The sequence below is a fragment of the Helianthus annuus genome, chromosome 4, assembly GCF_002127325.2.
Source record: "Helianthus annuus cultivar XRQ/B chromosome 4, HanXRQr2.0-SUNRISE, whole genome shotgun sequence".
NCBI classification, from domain to species: Eukaryota; Viridiplantae; Streptophyta; class Magnoliopsida; order Asterales; family Asteraceae; genus Helianthus; species Helianthus annuus.
In genome coordinates this window covers 160,419,507-160,438,564 of record NC_035436.2, presented here as the reverse complement: position 1 = coordinate 160,438,564, position 19,058 = coordinate 160,419,507, and the positions used below count along the sequence as shown (strand labels likewise).

The following is a 19,058-nucleotide window of genomic DNA, read 5'->3' as shown; positions in this document are numbered from 1 at the left end:
CAACAGACTGACACCGCAGTAGGACGTGGCTTCACCTCCACAACCGACAAGCCTGACACACCTGCATAAGGGCGGCGCGTCGTCAATCTAGCCACTCAATTACCCTCCTCCACTCCTCTGCTATAAATACCCATCCCAAACCCGGTTTGAGGTATCTCTTCTCAACTCTCCCACAACTACTACTATCACACACTTTGCTTCTCAAGCAAATTACTGATTCTCACGCCGGAGAGTGGTAACAAGGAGCACCCCCCACCCCTTCCTCCTTGTTACGAGTCATGGTGTGTTTCCCTTGTGTAGGAGACAGCCCAGCGGACGATCCAGCCACCGATCCTCGGAAAGAATGGATTAACCCTACTTGACGAGACTAGTGAATTAACCTCTCTTGGTTAAACACTGTTTCATCAAAACTGATTATATAACATAATGAAACATGTTTTGGCATAACTGACCTGTTATGAACCTATTCGACCACCCGATACCGCATATGTGCGTACGACTAGTTTAAATAGAGTAAAATGTATAAACTAGCCGAATCGGGTCAAAACCTTTCGAAAAAAGTTCTAATCAAAATACTTGGCTGTTTAACCCATATTATACGATTCCTTACACTCGAAAGGGTATAAACCACATTCTATCCGGTTAACGCTTAATCTAGCGAACCGTACGTATCTATTAAGTTAACCGGTCAAAGTCAATGACTTTTTAATGACATGTTAACATTCTAATGGATCATATTTCCGTCCATTCCAGACTAGAAGCCTCCAGTAAATTGCGCCTAAGTTTAGGTTGTTTTGAGTTACGGTTGTGCTAAAATATTTGATTTGTAAAGACTAGCACAGGTAAATACTCTTAGCCTCTTTTATTTTACAAAGCTTGGGATACAACACTAGCTGCTTGGTTGGGTATTAAAAAGGGCGAATCATGTCATAGAAATTCAAATAATCCGTTTTAATCCGTTTTGCTTGATAACTTAAACATTGGGGGTTAATATGACCATGTCCTGGATATCCCAACTAATTTAATTGAAAATGGCCACAACCTAAGCGCGGGGTGTAGGCATACACCTAACAGACGCTAATGCTATATTTATATGATTTTGATAATGTGGTGTGTCGATTAATCATGTACCGGCGTTTAGTTCCGGTCCCTAACTGTATTGACAAAAATGTAAAACTGGTAACAAGAGATATAGTTTGTCTCAAGTTATTTATAAATGATATACCAAATGGTATCAAATAAATTTTGAAATGATTTTCAAAAGAGTCGGTTAATTGTATTTACCAGTGAAAACTGACGTATTCTCAAAAGACTAAGCGTAGATTATTTAGCAAGTACGGCGTAGGTTGGAGCTGCTTGAGTCTAGACACATTGGAATTTGCAACTCCACGAAAAAGACCTTATTAGTCTCAGGTCGCATTTTATACATTCGACTCATTCTTAGGACAGACTTAGCTCGATACGTACCCCCCATGTTGATGTTCATATTAGAGGCAAAACCGAGTGGCCCTTGAAAGTATTATTGGGACATGTTTAATAGTTGCTTGTACCCCTTCGTATTCGGATCGTAATCTTGGTAATTATAGGTTGGTAGTGGTTGGGTGGTTTTCGGGGAATACGAATTTGGGTTGGTTGGTCAAGACGGCGCACCAAAAAGAAGGCGGAATGGATGCATAGTATGTTTTTATAAAAAAAATAAGAGGAGAGTTTATAGAAAAGTGTATAAAAATGGGTTGACTTGAGGTTTAAATAGGTGGTAAAGTTAATTAATAAAAATGATTTTTTAACCATAACGCCAAGGCTAAATATTTGAAGAACACGCTCATAGAGACGGTGTAGCCGGCTTTTTCGGACGTTTTAGGGCAACGTCACACCACTTCACCTATAGACTATAGGTGGTCCAACAGATTGCTCATTTTAAAAATACCCTTGACAACAAAACAAGAAATTAAACAAGCACTTGTTAGAGACAATAAAATAAATCAATAGAAAAACAATTCACCCCCTATTACATGAACTACAAGGGCTAAGAATTACAAACTACATGTTATATTTAAACCCAGCTCGTGATAAAGAGATATATTATACACATACATTTTGTGGTATTAATTAAAGTCTTATACATGAATGATATTAGGCGATCACTAGTCTATAAAATTTATTTTCTAGTTTTCATCTCAGATGCATCATGCATGTATATTAATTAAAGAACTCGTAAAATAGTAAATATCACTAGCGGAGCTTTTTTGTCGGCCATTCAAAAAAAAAAAAAGTGTGAAATATTGGATTTTTAAGAGGCCGGCTCCCATCAATTTGGATTTTAAGAGTCCGGTCCCCGCCGAATTTTCATTCAAGCTCCGCCACATGTAAATATTGCAAACACTAAAATGAAAAAGTGTTGGGTATGACATAGAAAGTAAGAGATCTTGTTGGGATTTTAATATTGTTTATATAATATGATGAAACTTATTTTATATAAAATTTTCGTAAGTGAGATATGGGCCCGGACCTCGATGGGTCCAGGGCAAGCCCAAACTCGACCCACAACCAAGAAAACTGGTACAGACAAGTGATCCGCGTAGACCATACATCACCTCTAATACACTAGGACAGATGAGACAAAAAGGAAATCCTGATAGCGAGGTCTAGCCAGTGACGTTTCGCGGATTCTTGCTCCTCTCAACCTCCACTAACCATTATTAAAGAGGAGACCGCTATGACACCTTCACAACGATGTTTAGCCAATGACGCTTCGCGAACACACATCATCCTATGCTACTACTAATGGCCAACTTTGAGGGGACCAAAGAGATACCCATAAAGCGACGTCCCCACCAATACCTTCTCCATTGGCGAAGGTTGGGGGATCGATTTTTCCCAATTCCAGGGGGCGAAAACGTATATACCTAAAAATTTCTATACGAAGCGACTGTTCATAACACTACGCGTCGAAAAGTTCGGGAGAGCGGGCGTCTGCTCCCGCCCCAAGGAAGCTGCGCCCCTGACCTTCTCACCACCCCGGCTATAAATACCACACTTCTCCTTCAAGTGGAGTCAGTCGATTCTCCTCACTTTCACTCTCACTCACACTTTATACTCATTAAAGTGATACTTATTCTTATGACGGATGATAGTTATAAAAAGAACCTTCAACCTATCATTCTTGTGACGAGCCTAACGATGTTTTTGATTTTGCAGATTGAATCATTGTCAAGAGCTCACAGTAATCATAAGTTTTTTCAACCTGTGAAACCTAGAGCAAACCACACGTTCAACTTATTGTTTCTTCATTATTCTATTTCAATAGTTCTATAAATTGCCTGACCAAATTAGTGAACCAGAAAAATAAAAAAAGAACTTCAATGATTATAAAAACCTCCACACTCAAATGATTTAAAAACCTCCACACTCCATCATACATTGATTAGGAAATAAAGTCGTGTTTCTTTTCTTGTATCGTCAAAAGAAAAAAAAATGATATAAAAGAAAATGCTTTTTTAAATAGGGTTTAATCCCAAATTTTACAATTAACATTTTTGTAAACCTCTTGATTTTTTTTATATCTATGGTTGGCCCCGGATGAACATGTACGAAATATCGTTTTCAAAAAATATTGTTTAACAAAAACGTCTTTAGTTTTCTTTAGATTCTCATTATTACCATATTTATATTGAAAAGTATTTTTCCTAATATCCATATAAGTATTATTTTCCAAACAAAGTATCAATTAAAGTTGGTCAAAAATCTTTAATTCCGTAATCCAAAAACGATCTCATTCAACAACTAAACTAAATGGCGTTATAAAATACAGGAGAAGATTTATTTGAGAAGAAAATTTAATTGAGAAGAAAAAAACAAAGGATACAATGATAAAATATTAAATAGTTTTTCACCTATCTCATTTATTTTCATCTTTGACTAATTAATTAGTTATAAATACTATCATCATCCACACTAATTTTTTTTTGCCTACACATCAAAAGTTATTCTACACAACTCATAATTTAACCTATACACCTCGTAATTTATCTTACATTCTAAATTATTTTGTATTATTTTTTTTGAAAAAATATATATTTTAAAAATAAGTTACAAATTTTAATATAGTTAGATATTAAAAAGAAAGACTATAAATTAATGATTTATGTAGGTTTACCAATATAACTTTATAGTAACATTAAATACTTATATTAAATGAAGTAAAATGAAACATTATTATTGTTTGAAATTTCTTTTTTTTTTCTTCTTATAAAAAAATTATGTTTATTTAAACTCTGCACTATAATAAAAACACTATAAATCAAAAAACAAAACAAAAACTTTCAACGTTTTTGGCGACTTGTGATTAATGAAAGATAGTGGTACCACATTAGGACCAGAGTCCAATCTTACTCTAGATTCTGGGTATGACAAAATCCGACTCCGTAAAAAGTATTTTAAAACTTTAATATTTTATATATCTCAAAATGTGATGAAGGGAAATAGTGTCCGGCAATTGCCTGACACTTCTTTATTGACCCGAATAAAATACGATCGCTACTTTAAAATTATGAATATCCCCCAGTTAAAAGTTATGATTTTGTCCCCAGTTAAAAATTACAATATTGCCATCGTTTTAACTTTTGACAAATTCTGATTTTACCCTCAGTTTAAAATTATGTTTTTGCCCCCAGTTTAAAATTACATTCTTGCTATCGTTTTAGTTTTTTTTTTCAAAACTATGGAAGTGTTTTTTTTAATTGTTGACATGATGTAATTTTTATTTGTGCCAAACAACTGCCTAGCTCTCACTCATTCGTCCTGATAAATTCAGTTTTCCACAGCTTAAAATTACAGTTTTGCTATCGTTTTAGCTTTTACTATGATGGTGTTTTTCTAATTGGTTGAGAAATATTCGACCTAACACCTCGTAACACGGATAGACATAAAACTAGTTATTTTACATTAGATATTTGATTTACAAACTTTATATAGTGCATTGATCTTGGAACAAATATTTTATTTTTAATTTTGCTTTTTATTTTAGTGAAAAAGTTCAATGGCCATATTTGATGATTGATTGGTAGCATATAAAAAAGAAATAAAAAAAAAAGAAAATAATAATATAAGGAGCTAGAGAGTACTTGTAACAGTAGCAAGAAGCCAGTAAAGCAGCAGCAAAGGAGCTGAAAGCCATTTCCATTACTAGAAAACTGTTGAACAACCAACCCTAAAGGTTCAACCTTTGATCTCATTTAATCTTTACCACAAAAACCCACAAACAGATATGATATCAAGATGCTTCTATCTGCAAATCTTGGTGTTCCATTGAAGAAGCCCATTGTTATTCAAGTGTTTTAGGCTTAAAGTTGCTTGCTTTTTGTGAATCTTGGTGAAAGAGATCTAGGTTTTGTAAAGGGCTTCTGTTTGTGTAAGTTTCAAGATTAGGGTTTTGTTTTTCTGGGGTTAAGAACTTAAGATCTGAAGTGGTTCTTGAAGCTAAATGAGGTTCTTGGTGTGATTCTTGGATAAATTTGGTGGTGGGTTTGGTAGGAAAAAAAGAAGAGAACAAGACTGTTGTTAGATGAAGCTGTTTGTAGTTAATTTTTGGGGGTTTGGGGTTAGGAATATCAAGATCGAATGAAGTGGAAATCATTTTTGTTTTGTAGTACCACTGGTTTCGGTTGAAAATCTAGTGGAATAGTGGGGTTTCTTTTGTTGAAAAAGAAGCAAGAATCATTAATCTTGAAAGGAACAGTGGTCCCTTTTCATAGGGTGGTGCATAGTTTAAGGATTTGGGTGGTTAGTTGTTGAGATTCTTGATTGTTTTTACAAGTTTTGTTGTTTTAAGCTGTGGAAATGAAGCTCTCTGCAGTCGGTTTCGGTCAGCAGTTGCCCGAAGGTTTGTTCTTTTCACTTTGATCATATATGCAATCAGCATTTATTGGTGGTTAATGTTAGTTTATCTATTTGTGTAGTTGGTATTTGATCATATTGGTTTTTGAGTATATAAGTTTATTTGGAGGTTATTAGCCAACTAGCTACTTTGGGCTTAGGGCAATACACCAAATATGTTGAATATTATCATTATAAGTTATGATTGTTAGTTGCGTACTTGCGTTAAAAACTGTTTTTTTTTTTTTTAAATATGAGTTTGTTTGCAGGGGAAAAGAGATGTTTGAATTCTGAACTTTGGCATGCTTGCGCGGGCCCTCTTGTTTCTCTTCCGACGGTTGGAAGTCGTGTGGTTTACTTCCCACAGGGTCACAGTGAGCAGGTTAATATTAGCTTAGCAGAACCGTTTCGGTTTTTATTTCAATTTGTTTTCTTATGAATAGGTTGATTCTAGTTGTGTTTTATCTCAAATAATCAAATGTATTGTCAATGCGTCAAACCAGACTAATTGAAATTATATTATTGACACTCTAATTTATATATATATTTTTTTACTTCGAGTCAACCCAATCTGGTTCGGGCCTGCATTGGCCCATAATAAAGCTACCCGTTTTGACCCGAACGAGCCCATATTGCAACCACTAGATGTAATCTGAGTGCAACAATGGAATCCGTTTTGCAAATCGTTTATCTCTAAATTACTTTGGTTATTTCTAACTGTATCTCATGTAGGTTGCTGCATCAACAAACAAAGAAGTCGATGCTCATACTCCCAATTACCCGAGCTTACCTCCTCAACTCATCTGTCAACTTCACAATGTCACCATGCATGTAAGCATCCATAAACAATCTTTTATAACCTTTTTATTTCTTTTCTATTTCCATTTCTTTGTTGTCTCTTTTCTATATTCATTGTGCGACTCAAAATTATCCTCAGGCAGATGCGGAAACCGATGAGGTTTACGCTCAGATGACATTGCAACCACTGAGTTCTGTATGTTCTTCCCCTTTTATCATTTTAAGAATGTACGAAGGTTTATTTACGTATTTCACATGATGTAATCTTTCAATTTATTTCTTTTTTTTTATGATTTATATAGGACGAGCAAAAAGAAGCATTTCTTCCAGCGGATTTGGGTGCTCCGAACAAACAACCCACCAACTATTTTTGTAAAACGTTGACTGCAAGTGACACTAGCACTCACGGTGGATTTTCGGTTCCTCGTCGCGCAGCTGAGAAAGTGTTTCCTCCACTTGTAAGCTAGATTGCATCCCAAAAATATTTCTATACACAATAAAGTCTGTGCAATGTCACACTAATTTTGTTTGGATTTTGCAGGACTTCTCACAGCAACCTCCGGCTCAAGAACTGATCGCGCGAGACTTACATGATAATGAATGGAAGTTTAGACACATATTTCGCGGTATGCTTGCAACTTGATTCGCATCATAAATACATTAAAATTGTTTAAAATTTTGTCGTTCGTGTTTGAAAAGTCCGCATCTTTATCTATTCTGTACACTATTTCAGGACAGCCAAAAAGACATCTTCTCACAACTGGTTGGAGTGTTTTTGTAAGCGCAAAAAGACTAGTTGCAGGTGATTCAGTCTTATTCATATGGTAAGCGATTTGTATACATCATGTAATGCACATGAATGAAAATGAAGATTGTCTGCTTGATTGGTTATAATAAGTGAGTATTATTTTTGCACAGGAATGAGAAAAATCAGTTGCTGTTAGGAATCCGACGTGCAAATCGACCTCAAACTGTTATGCCATCTTCCGTTTTATCTAGCGACAGCATGCATCTCGGGCTTCTTGCTGCAGCTGCACATGCTGCAGCCACTAATAGCCGTTTCACCATTTTTTATAATCCAAGGTACATTTTTATTTATTAATTAATTATATATTATATAAAAAAAGAGGGTGTCTTAGGAATAGTTTCTAAGACACAACCTCTATTATTTTATTTTTTTTCCTTTATCATATTTACAAGAATGCCATTTAACTCATGAACTCATGGCTTTTTTTTTCTTTTTGTATTCAATCCTTCAACTTTTAACATTGCCACTTACACCCTTTCGAGTTTTACGTACTTATTTTTATGTACGTGGGTCAAATATAATACGTTTTCATGCTTATTTTTATGTACTTTTTTGGTTGGTCTACGTTTTGTTTGGAAACGAATCGGGTCAAATATAATACGTTTTCACTAAGTGGTATAAATTTGAGTTACTTTACGTTTCGACTCCGCCCCAACGCGTGGTACCGTTCATTAATGTTAAAAAAAAACTATTTTCTTACGTGCTTATTTTTAAGTATGTTTCGTTATAAATCCAGGTTGGTTAATGCTTCGACGTAAATTTTCTCGGAATGAGTCAGGTCAAATATAATACGTTTTCATGCTTATTTTCATGTGCGTTTTCAGTTGGTCTACGTTTTGACGTAAATTTTTTCGAAAATAAGCCGGGGTGGTCAAAATACTACTTCATATATAAAATCACAACTTTTGAAACCTTGAATTTACTAAAATCACGATTCTCTACAGGGCAAGTCCATCGGAATTTGTCATACCTCTTGCTAAGTATATTAAAGCCGTGTATCATACACGTGTTTCTGTTGGCATGCGTTTTCGAATGTTGTTCGAAACTGAAGAATCAAGTGTCCGTCGGTATGTTTATAGAAAGCTTATTCCCTGTACTTTTTGCCCTATTTTTTTAATTAAAAAAGAGTACGTGTTTACTAAAGTTGGATGTGTTCCAGCTATATGGGCACTATCACTGGCATTAGCGACCTGGACCCAGCTCGCTGGCCCAACTCACACTGGCGGTCCGTTAAGGTTGGGTGGGATGAGTCAACAGCTGGAGAAAGACAACCAAGGGTTTCACTATGGGAGATTGAACCACTAACCACATTCCCTATGTACCCTTCGCAATTTCCCCTCAGACTCAAGCGACCATGGCCATCCGGGCTTCCGTCTTTTAACGGTAAATTACTAAACTAAAAACGGGCTTTTCTCGTTATTTTTTAAAACTCAATATTTGTTTGTTTGTTGGATTTAGGGATTAAAGAAGAGGATTTGGGAATGAACTTGCCGATGATGTGGCTCCGAGGGGACCCGTGTGACCGTGGGATCCAATCGCTAAACTTTCAGGGACTAGGTGGTTCACCGTGGTTGCAACCGCGGCTCGATGCGGGCATGCTCGGTATGCAAACCGATATATACCAAGCTATGGCTGCAGCCGCATTGCAAGAGATGAGGACTATGGATTCTTTGAAACAGTCAAACCCGTCACTTCTACAATTTCAACAACGCCAAACGGTTCCAACCGTTTCGGGGCCGGTTGGGCTGGTCCCGGCTCAGATGGTGCACCAATCTCAGTCTCAACCTACTTTCGTTCCTGAAAACGTACCCGCTTTACTTCAAGAGTCTCATCTTCTTTCACATCAGCTGAAGCATGAGAACCCGTTCGATAACCAACAACAAACTTTACCCCCGATGATCTCGTCAATCCAAAATCAGAACTTTTCCGATTCGAACGGAAATCACGCGAGTCTTTTAGGCTCGTTTTCTCATGAGGAAACTTCACATCTTCTTAACATGCCTCGGTCCACCTCTATGTTAACTTCCACTGGCTGGCCCGCAAAACGGGTTGCGGTTGACCCGCTTCTCCTGAGTGGTTCGTCACAATCTCTTCTTCACCAAGTCGAACAACTGGGCCCTACGCCGCACACAAACCTTTCTCAGAACACTAATCTTTCACAAAACACGGTTTCGTTACCACCTTTCCCAGGACCGAACAATGATCCTCAAAGTAATCTTTTATTTGGAGTTAACATAGATAACTCGAATCTTTTTATGCAAGGTGGTGACGGTGGTTCATTGACTATGCCGATGACTTCTTCCACTTATAACGGTAATACAGGAAACTGGTTCTCAGTCAATCCGACAATTACATCTTCAAGTTGTCTTACTGAGTCAGGTTTCCTGCAGTCTCCTGAAAGTGCAGGTCAAACAAACCCACCGACCCGCGCGCTTGTTAAGGTGAATTTTTTATGTTACTTGTACATGTTTTGTTGTAAGTTGTAACGGTGTTTACGATTCTTTTATCGGTTTATGGTTAATTGATGTGGGTTTTTGGTATTGTTTTAACAGGTTTATAAGTCAGGATGTTCTGGGTTGTCACTCGATATAGGTAAACTCAGTAGCTATCATGAGCTGAGAAGTGAAGTTGGTCAAATGTTTGGTCTTGAAGGCCAACTGGAGGACCCGTTGAGATCAGGCTGGCAGCTTATATATGTAGACCGGGAGAACGTTCTTCGTCTCCTTGGTGACGACCCTTGGCCGTAAGTTTCCCTCTTTTACTAATTTATAACCCTGGCAAAACGGGTGGGTCGGGTAATGGGTCCAAACTTGTTCAGGTCAAAATGGGCCACTTAAAAAATAGTACAATGCCATTTTCGTCCCTGAGGTTTGGTCAGTTTTGCGACTTTCGTCCAAAGGTTTGTTTTTCCGCATCTGGATCCAAAAGGTTTGAAATTTTGCAATTTTCATCCAACTCACTAACTCCATCCATTTTTCTCCGTCAAGTCAGGGGTATCTTTGTCTTTTTTGTTAACTTAAAGGGCAATTCGGTCTTTTGAATACGTGTACATTATGTGAAAAGGAGCGAATTGCCCTTGGTTACAAAAAAGACGGAAATACCCCTGACTTAACGGAGAAAAATGGATGAAGTTAACAAGACGGATGAAAATGGCAAGATTTCAAACCTTTTGGATCCAGATGCGGAGAAACAAACCTTTGAACGGAAGTCGCAAAACTAGCCAAACCTCTGGGAGGACAAAAATGGCCTTTTACTCTAAAAATATCAATTTGGTTTGGGTTCGCCTATAACATTTTACAAACGCCTACGTCCCGTTATCATGTGGTGTTTTTTTTCTCTATGAACAGGGAGTTTGTAAGCAGGGTATGGTGCATTAAAATAGTGTCGCCGCAAGAGGTGCAGCAAATGGGGAAACAAGGGGTCAAGGTTCTTGACCCGGTTCAGATACAGAAACCCTCAGACAGCAACTATACTCCGAGCCAGCAAGAGTCTATGAACTTGAGCAATGGGGTCACATCAGTGGGTTCGCTTGAGTACTGAACCGACTTCATGCTAGGATTTACGGTTATATGTAACGTTACTTAGCGGCACTTCAGGTGATTTGGTTTATTAAGAGCTTTAGGTACTTTATATGAACCCGAATATGTAATTAATATGACCACGTTACTTATGTCTTCGGAGTATACATGATGAGACTTGATGCTATGTATTATATATTTCTCTAGGAATTATTTGGTGTACTTAATTGGATGTTTTTGATTTTCGCTTTATGTAGAAGTGCTTAGTAACTTGATAACATGCTAGAGGTGGTATAATGAAATTGTAACGGTTTTTGCAAATAGGTTAAGTATTTTGTGCCGCCTTTTGTAGGCCATGGAAATGCCTTAAGCCCCTTAACTCTATTTAGGCGTTACATTACCCACTTTAACCCCTTTTACTCCACCTCACTCCCCAATGAAATAGTTTAACACTACTTTACGGACTTCACCCATTTTTTTTTTTTAAATTAACACGATTCATTTAATTTACAGAGTTGTTGCCATCAGCGACGGCTAACTCTACTCCTTTTTACGTTATAATGCAAGGCCATTATAACGCCCTGGGGCGGAGTGGTATTTACCTGCCTTCATGAGTCCATGTCCATGTCATCTTTAACGTATGTGTCGTTACAAACTATAGCTGGTATTTATCTTGTTTAGTTTGTAAAATTTCATTTTGGTTTATAAATCTTTTGGTACATTTCCAAAATATAAATGTTAATAAATAGGTTTAAATTAGAACACAATTAGGTGGTGTTTGTTTTTTAAGAGATAAAATGTTTGTAGTCTGCGGATCACATCTGCAGACATCTATAGAAGAAGAGGTGGACCAAACCTCTGCAGTTTGCAAGAAGAATGTTGTTTATTTTTAAATGTATGCAGACTTCTAAAATAAACTGGTGGTGGTGTACGGACGGTAGTGGTGGTCCTGCTGCTGCTGGACGGTGATGGTGGTGGACGATGGTGGTGGTGATGGACGGTAGTGGGTGGACGGTGGTGGTGGTGGTGGTGGTGGTGATGGACGGTAGTGGGTGGGGGACGGTGGTGGTGAACTGTGGTGGTGAACTGTGGTGGTGGTGGTGGTGAGTGGTGGTGTTTAACTCTCTGCAAACTTAGAAGATCTTAGAAGTAGCTAGGCCAAGTCTGCACCAAGAAGAGTTCGCGCAAACGTTTTTTTATGAAACGTATTCGAAAAAACAAACATTCTGCGTGTGATATGCGCGACGCAGACAAAAGAACTTGTACAAAGCTTTTCAGAAAAAACAATCACCTTAATAATTACACATCATTGAGTTAAAAAAATAACCAACATAGTTTTCAAATAGCTAACTAAAAGGGACAGATTACTTAATATTATTTAAAAATATTGTCGACCAAGACGTCTAAACACCCAAATACACGACTTTAGAAAACAATAATACGAATATTAAAAGAAAAAGTATAAAAAAACAAGTATCATGATTTCCGAGATTTTATTCCAAAAACGTGAGGTAGTGGTCAAAGAGCAATGTAGGCGGTCAAAAAAGGAATTTCATTGAAAGTACAACCCACATGCTTCCCATTTCTTGACTTTGACCACCACCCTCACACTGGACCATTCTAACTTACCAACCCTACACAACAATTCTTTATAAAAAATAAACAATAATAATAATAATAATAAAATTTACTGTGGTACCACCTGCCATCAACTACCAACAACTCATATTATGTGTGATTGCTGGATCATCAAATCCAAACAAGAAATTATGCAAATATTACACCACCAAACCAAACTGGACTAATTACAGATAATTATTATTATTATTCTTATGACCACCCACAACAGCTGTTGGGGGACGATGGCGGAATTCGACCCGTTTGCCTAATGTATTCGGCTTGCGCTGCTGCCCGAGCCGCCTGCCTGCTCTTTAAGGCTTCTGCTGCAGCCCGTTTCGCCTCCGACTTCTGTTTTGCCATTGCAATCTTTTTCAACATCTTTGCTTGTGCATGGGCTCTTTTTTGTTCAACTTCAGCCTGAACATATATAACCATTAATTAACTAATATGTATATGTTTTTAATACGTACCAAGGGTTACCCGTTTTGACCCATTACGCAACCTGCCCATTTTACCGTTTGAACAAGAAATATCACACATTAAGTTACCTCTATTCTTCTCATTTCGGCTTCAAGTTTCGCCTTCTGCTGACTCTCCCAAGCTTGAATTTTGATCTCTTCGCGCATGAATCTAGACAAAAAAAAAGGTTAGCTAAACATAAACAACGGGACGGACTTAAAGAAACTTAATAAAATGGAGTTAAAACTTAAAAGTATTACTTTGCGTTATGTTTAGATTTTTCAGCATCTTCCCAAGCAGCAGCCCGTTTTTCATATTCAATCCTCAACGTTTCCTCGTCATTTTCAACATCCGATGCTTTCTTTTCCATATCTTCTTTGCTAGCCCATGCAGTGATGTTCGTCTTCCCGAGCTGCATCCCTAGCTGTAAGATCTCCTTGCGGGTTCTAAGTTTGACTTCTTGCTCGGTCAACACTTTTGGGATCTGCGAGTCGTTGTTAACCGTGTGTTGTATAGGTGTGGATGTGGGTCTGCCTCTTCTAGGTGAAGATGGGATTGAAGAACTTGGACTACGAAGCGGGGTTGTGGCCCCCACGGGTGTGGAAGTCATTGACGGTTCTTGACTCGGAGTTGGAGTCATTTCCGTTCCCATGTCTCTCATCGACACAGATCTTACATCATTATTTGAACTTTGGGTGTCGATTTCTTTTAAATCTTTACTTTCAGGACATTGATCGATTGACCCCCTCGGGTCATTTGTTTGACTCGAAACGGGGTGGTGTTGTGAGCCAGAGGGTGTAAATGAAAATCTATCTGGCCCCAATTGCAATGCGGGTTGACTACTAAAGTCAACCCGTTTAACAGAACTAATATTAGACTCAGAATAACCTCTAACGCCTCCAAAATTCACTCGGTTTTGCATAGTGTTTTTCGAATTATGATAATGCATATTTTGTTTATTAATTATCCACTTTTCAGCATCATTCCATTTAGAAGACATAGGTCTCAACAGGGATCTTGAAATAGCATTTTGACTTGATCTTTCGTGTTTATGAAACTCAAAGCTAGATGAGCTTGCATTACTATCATAATCAAGATTATCATCTTCCAATGACCTTATAGGATGAACCGAACTCGAATTACTGCAATCTGTCTTTTGAAACTGGTTGGGCTTCACACGAACCTCTTTCATATGTTGCCCAATACCCTGCTCAACTTGCCCGTTATCGAATGACAATGATGAAATCCCCATGCTAGAAACTGCAGGTTTAGACCCACAAATCCACAATTATAATACAAAAACTTACTCTAGTATATGTATGTATATGTCAATATCATTGTTTTTTTAAATTTAAATCTAGAAGTAGAATTGGGCCCATAAAAAGTATTGATTTACACTCATAAAAGCACATCTTTGGCTTGCTTAAAAAGGACATCTTTGGTTAAAAACATACTTTACCAAAAGAAGTTTTGGGGTGTTTAAATGCACTTTTCAAAATGATATTGCCATTAAATAAAAAGATAATTACTTGCTTAAAGCTAATAATAATAGTATCCTCAATTTTCTTACACATGATGATCCAAAGAAACTCATAAATACTTAGGTGATTATTGTGATTTAATTTTATATCTAAACACTTCCTATATCCAGATAATTAACTTACAAGGTTTCAACTTTCAAACAACATTCAATAAGTAAAATGTTACTAGAAAAAAAAAAACAAATATTACTTAAAAAAACTTATACCTTCTTCATCAGAATTTGAAGCTAATAAACTGTTGTTGACAAAGTCTGCATCTTCAAGTTTAGAAGGAGATGTTCTTGCAGAACTGCTTCTTGAACCTCCTGCATCTTTTTTTCTCTGGCCCATTAGTTTCATCCTCAATTTACTAGGAGATATTATACCAGCCTACATTCAAAAATATATATATGTTAACAAAATATGGACACATGGCAAGCTTCATAAATTACATTGTTAAATTTTAAATAATACAATAAGCCAGATATAAAATGGACCCAGATAATGAAAACAAAAAGGATCAATGTCTTGAATAGTTTGGATAAAAATAACAGAAGAAAAAAGAGGAGTATTTCAAATTCTAACGAAAAGAAGGAAGGTGAATGAATGTAGCTACTGTAGTGATGTTGCGTGTGTATAGAAATATGAACAGGGATTCCATTACTCATACAATGACAGAATGGGAGAAGAAGAAGAGGAATTGAATACCTGAAGTGGGTTGTGAATCCTTTCGTAGTCCATATTTTGTTATTATTAGATTCTGCAAAATGAACAGTGAGCTAGAGAGAGAGAGAGAGGTTGTGAAAGTTTGAAGCTGGTGATGAGAGAGTGAGGGAGATGACAATAATTAAACAAGTGTGACGTTTGCCATCTTTTACCCATTTTTCACCTTTTTCCTCCCCCGGTTTTTGTTTTTCAATAGTGTGTTGTGTGTCTAATATAATATAAATAAATATAATATTTGAGTTTATCAACTTTGTTTATTAAGGTCGTCAGGCGGATCTAATATTTTTTTCATTATGTTCTTTTCGATAGATTTTTTACTAATTATGACTATTTTTTTTTTCAAATTATACAAAGTTTTCACTAATTTTTTTTGTTTTTCTAAACTAAAAGGGTTCCTGAGAACCCTCAAAACACCCTTGGGTTCGCCCTTGATCAGTTATGAGTCATTATTATTATCTAATCAAAGTTAAATTTGATAAAATATGATGATTAACTTACATAACTAGAAAGCATAAAGATCAACTAAATATAGACTAGAGATTTTTTTTATTTAAGGCAACCTTGATCAAAACTTATCCATAGATTGGTGTTCTTGGAAAAAATATCTACTAAAAAGTTTTTTTAAGTGTTTGTTTCTCATTTCAAATCTCATTGGTTGAAAAAAGTTTTATAACAACTTATGAAAATCTCAAATCGGTCGTGGACATGAGAGATATTTGGTTTATAAGGAATATATATCTCGCCTTAAATATCACCGGTGTGTTTTAGGCTTAATGATAGTGGATGTGAGGAGTTTTTCACAATTAAGCATTCTATGGCGAAAACAGGCATACAAGATGGGTGATCTCCCAGGTGTAAGTACATATACAAGATGGGTGATCTCATTGAACTTTTCACTGGGTAATAAAAAATCCGTTAGCTCTTTGTGTGCATAACACAAAATATTGATGATAGTAGGGACTAGGGACTGGATGTTAGAAGTTTTGTTAAAATAAAATTCTTTCAAAAGAAGTTATAAGGAAAAATGTTCCTAAGTTAAGAAAAAATGTTCTTAAAATAATTTAATGAAACGTTTTAGAAATAGTTAAAGGAACATGACGTTAAGTTGAGATGGCAAACGTACTTCCACAAACTTTTCAACGGCGATAAGGCTTACCAACAACAAAGAAACAACTCGATTACACAGAGACAACAAAGAAATAACTGCTACTATAGTCGTATCACACGGGGAGAGGTGATGACATCACTTAGGAAGATCGGAAGGGCTAAGGCAGTTGGTCCGGAAAACATACCAATTGAGGTTTGGAAGTGTTTGGGATAGGAAGAAGTTCATTGGCTATCTATTTAACTTGTTTAATCTTATTTTCAAATCTGGAAGAATGTCAGACTAGTGGAGGAGTAGTATTGTAGTGCCTTTGTATAAGAACAAAGGAAACGCCCAATGTTGTGGTAATTATAAAGCGATTAAGTTGTTAGGTCATACTATGAAATTATGGGATAGGGTGATTGAGACTAGACTTAGAAGAGAAACTCATGTTACAGTAACCTATTTGGTTTCATGCCAGGGCGGTCAACTACAGAAGCGATACACATTCTAAGGAGGTTGATGGAAAATTATAGAGAGAAAAATCGACATCTGCATATGGTGTTCATTGATCTAGAAAAGGCATATGACAGTGTGCCACATAGATTGATATAGGATAGTTTAGAGGATAGAGGGGTTCCTAGAAAGTATATAGACTTAATTAAGGATATGTATCTGAATACTAAAACTAGCGTTCGTGCACCAGTAGGAAGTAGGAGATACTGATTTTTTCCTATGGAGATAGGACTCCACCAAGGGTCAGCGTCGAGTCCATTTCTATTTGCGATTGTCCTAGATGAGTTGTCAAAGTCGATTCAGGAGTCAGTTTCGTCATGCTTGCTTTTAGAAGATGATATTGTGCTAATTGAGGAGAGTAAATAGAGTTTGAATGAGAGGTTAGAAGAATGGCGAGTAGCCTTAGAATGCAAAGCTTTGAGGATTAGTCGCTCTAAGACTGAGTACCGTTACTGTGATTTCAGTGGACCAGGCAATGAGCACGACACTCAGATCACCACTGAGGGTCAAATGGTTCCGTAGGAAACTAAGTTCAAGTATTTATGATCGTTTGTTCAAAGTATGGAGAGATACATAGTGACGTAACTCACCATATCCAGGCTGGATGGTGTAGGTGGAGAGCAGCCATAGTGCGACAAGTGGTTCCCGGCTAATTAAAAAGGAAATATTATAGGTGTCACACTCCAACCGATGGCGGAATCATTCGGCTGGACAGTCCGTTCGGACAGTCTGTTCGATCGGCCAGCAGGCTCGATCGGCTGGACTGTTCGAGTGGATTGTTTCTTCCTTTGAATAGGATGTGTTTGTGTATGAGGGTTTGACCTTTTGAAGTTTTTGTTGTAGTATTTGGGAACACTGAAGTGTTCTTACCTTTCAGGTCGATCGATCGAACGGTCTGTTCGATCGGCCGGCTTAACCGATCGGTTAGACACTTCGATAGTGAGTCCTCAGCTGGATGTCACCTGATCGATCGAACAACATGTTCGATCGGGTGGCACTCCGTACTACTACGAGTTGTAAATCGATTAAGGGTTGAAGCATAGTATCTCATGATCCAATGAGTAATGTTTACCAAACGGTTCGTTCGATCGAACATCACCTCGTTCAATACTATACTTCATGAAATTGTCAAAGTGTGGGGCCACTTGCTAGCCGATCGGCTGGCCTGGTCGATCGGCTGACATGTCCGATCGGTTGGGCTGTCCGTTCGGACAGCCTAACCGTTCGGTCAGCATCCTGACCTGGTCGGCCTGTTCGTCTAACACTTGGCTGTTCTGATCATTTGACGTTATATCGAGGTAGTTTGTCAACGAGGCTAAACCATGGAACTTTCGTTCTTACTTGTTTCCCTTGCTCGGACAGGAATCACCCAAGTCCGGCCGGTGAACTGTTCGGAACGGTAGTTTGATGTTTAACCCGAAGTCGGTGAACCTCGTAGATAGAATCCGAATCTTGAACCACTCATCCACTAGAATGATTGGTAAGTTGACTCAAGGTCCGTTCCTATCGGTTTGAAGGCATTGAGTGTAAAAGAGTTGAAAGAAAGCTAGAAATCCTTCTTTTAATCCTTCACACCATGTAATTGTTCAGATCTGTGATAGATCTTAGCTTGTTTATGTGGAAATCGGTTAGATCCGAGCTATTCATGGTGGATTGAGGCCAAAACATGATGTTCTTGAAGAACACCATGATGACATCATCCTAGAATGCTTAGATCTTGATGATTTTACGATTAGAAATCAAGATTTGAAAGGTAGAAAGGTGTAGGAGTGTGCATTGATCAAGAAAGTACAAAATTTAGGATGAAAACTTACCGAAATCGGAAGAAATCTGAGAAAAGATGAGGAGCACGAGCTGGTCGGTCAGAAGGTTTCCAAAAGTGGAAAGAATGATAATGACAACCCTATTTATAGGCTCCAAAAGAGGAAAGGGCTGGCCAATCGGCCAGGCATCCCGATCGGACAGCCTGCTCGATCGGACAGTCCGTCCGATCGGCTGGGCTGTTCGATCGGCTGGCAGCCTGATCGATCAACAGCCTGGTTTGAGAGTTCGGTGTGACGATTTTTGATATTTCGATTTTGATTGAAGACGATACGAATATGATAGAGTTTCCTATTCAAATTACTTTTTGTCCC

General features: G+C 37.5%; 2 protein-coding genes across 2 annotated transcripts; one reads left to right on the top strand and one right to left on the bottom strand.

Moving 5' to 3' along the window:
• Positions 1–5,131: 5,131 nt before the first annotated feature.
• LOC110937214 (auxin response factor 6) lies at positions 5,132–11,230 on the top strand. Its single transcript, XM_022179605.2, has 13 exons — positions 5,132–5,881; positions 6,144–6,256; positions 6,607–6,705; positions 6,812–6,868; positions 6,975–7,130; positions 7,214–7,298; positions 7,406–7,496; positions 7,591–7,755; positions 8,425–8,547; positions 8,640–8,863; positions 8,939–9,921; positions 10,033–10,223; positions 10,828–11,230. Exons 1-13 carry the CDS (start codon positions 5,839–5,841, stop codon positions 11,018–11,020), a joined length of 2,523 nt encoding a protein of 840 aa, XP_022035297.1. The 5' UTR covers positions 5,132–5,838; the 3' UTR covers positions 11,021–11,230.
• Positions 11,231–12,664: 1,434 nt separating this feature from the next.
• Positions 12,665–15,476, bottom strand: LOC110937215. The gene is made up of 5 exons (XM_022179606.2): positions 15,306–15,476; positions 14,825–14,987; positions 13,338–14,337; positions 13,167–13,248; positions 12,665–13,035 (listed from the first exon to the last, which is right to left on the bottom strand). Exons 1-5 carry the CDS (start codon positions 15,336–15,338, stop codon positions 12,829–12,831), a joined length of 1,485 nt encoding a protein of 494 aa, XP_022035298.1. The 5' UTR covers positions 15,339–15,476; the 3' UTR covers positions 12,665–12,828.
• Positions 15,477–19,058: the final 3,582 nt, after the last annotated feature.